Source organism: Gymnoscopelus braueri, assembly GCF_963280865.1.
Source record: "Gymnoscopelus braueri genome assembly, chromosome: 15".
Classification (NCBI taxonomy): domain Eukaryota; kingdom Metazoa; phylum Chordata; class Actinopteri; order Myctophiformes; family Myctophidae; genus Gymnoscopelus; species Gymnoscopelus braueri.
Genome location: NC_137620.1, coordinates 51,326,396 through 51,333,178, shown reverse-complemented (window position 1 = coordinate 51,333,178; position 6,783 = coordinate 51,326,396). Strand labels below are relative to the sequence as shown.

Here is a 6,783-nt window from a genome sequence, read left to right as displayed (position 1 = left end):
TTGAGTCATTTAATCTCACCAGATCTATTACCGGCCCCACACATGAAAAGGGCCACACTGGACCTTGTTCTGTCTTTTGGTCTCACTATCTCTGTTTTTGACGTTTTTCCTATTCCATGCATCTCAGATCACTTCCCCATATTATTCACCACCTCCATCCATAGAGGTATAATATAACTAGAGGGCGGATTGCCCCGCCCCCAGCTATCATTTCAATGAATGTGCTCACTGGCGTTTTGAAGCACCCGGAAACCTGCCTGGTAACTGATAATGGTACCCCTGCTGCACTGGTGCTCCTCGACCTTTCGGCGGCCTTTGACACAGTTGACCACAATATTTTATTATCACGCCTTGAACACCTTGTTGGCATCTCCGGCACTGTCCTCACTTGGTTCCAGTCCTACCTCTCAGATAGAACCTTCTCCGTGCACATGCCCTTTCATTGTTACGCAGACGATGTAACAAAATATTTTCCGCTAAAAACCGACTCCAATGATCCATTCCAGCCATTGCTCACCTGTTTCCACGACGTCAAGGCCTGGATGGACGCCAATTTTCCAGCTAGTCTTCCAGCTAAGACTTATAGCTAAAGTCAAAGCATATCTCCCACAAAAACAGCTGGAGATGGTCATACATGCATTTATCTCCTCCAGATTAGATTACTGTAACTCACTGTATACTGTTAGTTGCTGTTACAGCTGGTCCAGAACGCAGCCGCCCGCCTCCTCACTGGCACTAAAAAACGTGACCACATAACCCCAGTTCTGGCCACTCTTCATTGGCTCCCTGTTAATTTTAGAATTGATTTTAAGGTTATTTTATTTGTTTTTAAAACCATTCACGGCCTGTCTCCCTCCTATCTCTCGGATACTATTGAGCCCTACATCCCAACCAGGGCCTTGAGGTCTGCGGACAAGCTACTGCTGGTCGCTCATACGACTAATTTGAGGAGTAGGGGTGACCGTGCTTTTGCGGCTGCGGGCCCCAGGCTCTGGAATATGTTGCCCCTCAACATTAGATCTGCCTAGTCCATTGGGGCTTTTAAAACCTTACTAAAAACTCATTTTCTCTCTTGCTTTTAATTGTATTTAGCTATCCTGTTCTGTCCTATAACTCTGCATTGCTTTGTTTCTCTGTTGTTTTTCTTTTTTGTCCTGCGTACGTATTATTTGATGATGCTTCTGTGTGTCTGAATGACCTTGTCTTAACTATGTTCAGCACTTTGGTCGGCTTTGGGCTGTTGTAAATGTGCTATATAAATAAAGTTTGATTTGATTTGAACTACGTTGTCAACACAAGTCACACACAGGTGTGACTGCAGGCGGGGCCATGCAGTCATGCCTTATATGGGGATTAGTGTAGTTGTTGTGTAGTTGTGTTGCATCATGCATTGATCAGCTGAAGGTCTATAATTCAGCATTATGAAATGTGTCTCTCTTCAACAAACCAATATGGCAGTGTTTTATTGTTCTATTGTTCATGTTAGTATAGTATTTAGTGTGCGTGTGTGTGTGCGTGTGTGTGTGTGTGTGTGTGTAAATGGTAAATGGTTCATTTATATAGCGCTTTTATCCAAAGCGCTTTACATTGATTGTGCCATTAACCCATTCACACACACATTCATACACCGATGGCGGAGGAAACCATGCAAGGCACCAACCTGCTCATCAGGAGCAATTAGGGGTTCAGTGTCTTGCTCAAGGACACTTCTACACTAACTCTAGGGGAGCGCCCCAGCCCGGGATCGAACTGGGAACCTTGCGGTTTCCAGTTCACTCTACCCGGTAGTGATGAGCGGGCCGACCCGTAACCCGCGGGTCCCGTGGGTCAACCCGCGGCGCGGGTGGTCGAGTCAGGATTTCAGAGGCAATTATGCAGGCTGCGGGTGAGAAAAAAAAAAAAACTATTTTGAACAACATGCTTGTTTATTTAGCCCATGACAATGTTGTGCTACTGCAGACATTTAAAGACACTTTGGGTACTTAAAAGAGCGCTATATAAAGCTGAGATATTATGATGATGATTATCTTTTTTTTCCCACCGCGGGTCGCGGGGCGGGTTGAGCCATAGATTTATATATGGGTTCGCGGGGCGGGTTGAGGCGGGTTGGGTTCCGCGGCGGGGCGGGGCGGGTCATGGAAAAACCCGACCCGCACATCACTTCAACCCGGCCACTCTACCCCTGAGCCACTGCCGTGTGTGTGTGTGTGTGTGTGTGTGTGTGTGTGTGAGAGGTCCGTCAGTATCATTTCCTCATGTTAAAGTTTCAACACAACTAAAGTAATGAATGTCAGTATGATGTGTGTCTCATGACACTGTGTGGTTAAAGGGTTAATAATATGACCCTCCCCCCCTCTGCCACTCAGGTAGAAGAGCTCATCTACATGTCACACTGAATGTCTTCTCACCTCATTCATTCATTCATTCATTCATTCATTCAATCATTCATTCATTCATTCATTCATTCATTCATTCATTCATTCATTCATCCATTCATTCATTCATCTCACAGTGAATTCTTCTCTCCACCTCAAGCTGAACCCAGACCAGACTGAGCTTCTCTTCTTCACAGGTAAGTCCTGATCCATGAAGGATCTCACTGTTTACATAGACAACTATCTGGTGACTTCTGGCCAAGAACCTTAGTGTTGTCCTGGACAGTCATTCATTCATTCATTCATTCATTCATTTATTCATTTATTCATTCATTCATTCATTCATTCATTCATTCATTCATTCATTTATTCATGCATTCATTCAGAACCTTATATTTATGGTCAGCTAACGGGTTAGGATGTTCTAGCAGCCTGAGTACAGCTTGTAAGTGTGTCTTCCTTGTGTTCTCTGTGCATCATAGATGTGTTAAAGTCCAGAAGATGAGTGTCTCTGGGGACAGAGTGGAGGAGGGAACCAGCAATGAAGACAAACCACCAGACTCAAGGTAAGATCACTGGGCCTCATTCACCAACCATTCATTTATAAAACATGTGGCCTTCAACTCAACCAGGTCTATTTGGGTTGGATTGTATCTTTCAGAACCGTAGAAAACACTAAAGCAGTGCACAAACATTTTCATGTCAAGGACCCCCTAATTCCATGCATTTGGCTGCAGACCCCCATCTGAACACATGTTCTGTCAGGGACTCGTATAAAAGTAGCCGATCTACAATTTCAAAATGGGCAGTAATTTGATGCGTTGTGATCTTGTAGATCAGCTATCCCAAACAAAGTATAAAATAGGTTGAAAGTGGTTAAAATGTACCTTGTTTTGCTGTGGACCCCTGGGGGTCCCTAGACCACACTTTGAGAACCACTGCTTTAAAGATATGATGAAAATATTATTGTAATTTACATCCTATATTATACAATTGTAGAATTGAAGAAAACAGAAGAAAACGTTATTTTGAATATTTACCATAGCAGCACTCAAATGTGCCTAAGAGTGCTGTTGAGTGTGTATAGATTCTGTTCTTATCTTAGCTAAGAACAAATCACAGCTAAGAACATGAATGTCAGAATCTTGGTGAAAACAGCATTGGGTCCTAAGAACACATTTATTCTTAAGAATGGCTGCTGTCCTTCCGGCCGCACTCCAAATTATGCATGATTTTTTAAATGTATCAGGTTATATAATTAAGTGTTCAAAGAGTATTATTTTTCCAATCAACGAGAGAGCAAGCCAATTGACATTCAGTCATTTTCCATTTAAAAATGTCCATTAAATGTTTGGGAGTAAATGGGTAACTCATAAGTATAGTGATCTGTTTGTGTAAAACCTGAAGACAGCGCTCCAGAAAGACAAGTATGATTTGGAGCGCTGGTCGACTCTCCCTCTGTCAATGGCAGAGAGGATTCATTCTGTGAAGATTTGTGTTCTTATTTCAAACAAGTTTACTGGTGATGATTTAAGCAACATTAAAGAATGTTCTACTGGTGATGATTTAAGCAATATTGAAGGATTATCCTGTTGAACACAGTGGCCTCTTTTCCACCAGGGCTGAACCGGTTCTGTTATTTTTTCCTGCCTAATATTGGGCCTCATTCACCAACCGTTTGTTCTTACAGTGCGTGTCAACGTCTCGTCACCACGGGGGGGCGTGGCATAGTAGCTGCAGCCATACTTGTTTCGGTCAATGTTAAGTCAACCTGTTTTATACCCCTCAAAGATGTCAGCCGTTAGATTCATCAAAAACACCCGTCCTTGGAAAAGAAAACCATGCAATTAACAAATGAGCATTTTAAACCCTCACTAACCTTAACTTCAGTAAAACTATGCGTACCCCTAACCTCAAGAAATACTATGCGTAAGCCTAAGAATGCCAAATCACGATCACCTCAACACATTGTCGAGGACAGGGATCGAACCAGTGACCTCCAGACTCATAGGCCGCCTTTCTTCTCATTGAGCTAGATATATGGCCCCCCTGACAGTGTCTGTTGACATCTATAAGTCTTTCCTTCCCTGATGGACCAAGCCTCTGTTTTGCTAACTACTCTGGATCACTGGTTCACAAACCATTTACCAATAGAGAAATTGTATGTCTCCTCGGAACCGAAACTTCCGAAAGTAGCCGATCTACAAGCTCACAAAACGTTGCTATCTGAAAAGTTGTGAGATTGTAGATCGGCTATTTTCACAATGAAGTATGTCATACATTGAAAAAACATACTCTCAAATAAGCCTTTCATATTATCTTTATCAATTTCACATGAATTCATTGATACAGTCATATTGTTTGCATTGCACTTTAAATGAAGTCTGCATGAAGTGAGACTTGAATCAGCGACGTTGCGGTTGTCAGGCAGACGCTAGTCTGGGAGGCATTGCGTCGGAGCTTGGACAGCAGGGGCGCGGCCACTACGTTGTGATTCAAATCAACAGCCAATGAAGAAAAGGGGGCGGGATCCACATGCACTGGGTGTTGCATCTAAATAAGATCGACGGGAAGCAATTTCCCCTTGAGAAATTGCGGCCGCCATCGTTGTGTACTGCTGTTTGCCTCTCATCTGACTTTTTAGACGAGTTGCACAGCTCTCAGACCGGTAAGAGGCGTGTCCGCTCAGATCCTGAGCGTAAATTACATCCTGCCCACAAATACCAGGGCTCTGGCCCAGAAGTTCCTCGCCGAGCTGGCGAAAACTTCTGGGAACTCAGATTAGGCAGACGCTTAAGCGAGAAACCATTGGACCGACAGACCTTCATTTATTCATTCATTCATTCATTCATTCGTTCATTCATTCATTTATTCATTTATTCATTCATTCATTCATGTATTCATTCATTCATTTATTCATTCATTCATTTATTCATGCATTCATTCAGAACCTTATATTTATAGTCAGCTAACGGGTTAGGATGTTCTAACAGCCTGAGTACAGCTTGTAAGTGTGTCTTCTTTGTGTTCTCTGTGCATCATAGATGTGTTAAAGTCCAGAAGATGAGTGTCTCTGGGGACAGAGTGGAGGAGGGAACCAGCAATGAAGACAAACCACCAGACTCAAGGTAAGATCACTGAGCCTCATTCACCAACCATTCATTTATAAAACATGTGGCCTTCAACTCAACCAGGTCTATTTGGGTTGGATTGTATCTTTCAGAACCGTAGAAAACACTAAAGCAGTGCACAAACATTTTCATGTCAAGGACCCCCTAATTCCATGCATTTGGCGGCAGACCCTCATCTGAACATATGTTCTGTCAGGAACTCTCATAAAAGAAGATTTGTGCATTTTTGCAACATTTTTCAAGTTTTATCATTTTTTCCCCCGAAAGTAGCCGATCTACAATTTCAAAATGGGCAGTAATTTGATGCGTTGTGATCTTGTAGATCAGCTATCCCAAACAAAGTATAAAATAGGTTGAAAGTGGTTAAAATGTACCTTGTTTTGCTGTGGACCCCTGGGGGTCCCTAGACCACACTTTGAGAACCACTGCTTTAAAGATATGATGAAAATATTATTGTAATCCTATATTATACAATTGTAGAATTGAAGAAAACAGAAGAAAACGTTATTTTGCATATTTACCATATCAGCACTCAAATGTGCCTAAGAGTGCTGTTGAGTGTGTATAGATTCTGTTCTTATCTTAGCTAAGAACAAATCACAGCTAAGAAAATGAATGTCAGAATGTTGGTGAAAACAGCATTGGGTCCTAAGAACACATTTCTTCTTAAGAATGGCTGCTGTCCTTCCGGCCGCCCTCCAAATTATGCATGATTTTTTAAATGTATCAGGTTATATAATTAAGTGTTCAAAGAGTATTATTTTTCCAATCAACGAGAGAGCACGCCAATTGACATTCAGTAATTTTACATTAAAAAATGTCCATTAAATGTTTGGGAGTAAATGGGTAACTCATAAGTATAGTGATCTGTTTGTGTAAAACCTGAAGACAGCGCTCCAGAAAGACAAGTATGATTTGGAGTGCTGGTCGACTCTCCCTCTGTCAACGTCAGAGAGGATTCATTCTGTGAAGATTTGTGTTCTTATTTCAAACAAGTTTACTGGTGATGATTTAAGCAACATTAAAGAATGTTCTACTGGTGATGATTTAAGCAATATTGAAGGATTATCCTGTTGTACACAGTGGCCTCTTTTCCACCAGGGTTGAACCGGTTCTGTTCTTTTTTCCTGCCTAATATTGGGCCTCATTCACCAACCGTTTGTTCTTACAGTGCGTGTCAACGTCTCGTCACCACGGGGGGGCGTGGCATAGTAGCTGCAGCCATACTTGTTTCGGTCAATGTTAAGTCAACCTGTTTTATACCCCTCAAAGATGTC

At 42.2% G+C, this 6,783-nt stretch overlaps 1 protein-coding gene across 2 annotated transcripts in view; it reads left to right on the top strand.

Annotated features, from left to right (window-relative positions):
• Positions 1 to 2,461: 2,461 nt before the first annotated feature.
• LOC308101955 (protein NLRC3-like) overlaps positions 2,462 to 6,783 on the top strand; it is a 47,577-nt gene continuing 43,255 nt past the window's right edge. For both annotated transcript variants that reach the window (XM_080451507.1, XM_080451508.1), the window contains exons 1-3: positions 2,462 to 2,572; positions 2,858 to 2,941; positions 5,420 to 5,503. In XM_080451507.1, the coding sequence (XP_080307633.1) occupies positions 2,877 to 2,941; positions 5,420 to 5,503 (149 nt within the window). In that variant the 5' untranslated portion in view covers positions 2,462 to 2,572; positions 2,858 to 2,876. The remainder of the gene's footprint in view (positions 2,573 to 2,857; positions 2,942 to 5,419; positions 5,504 to 6,783) is intronic.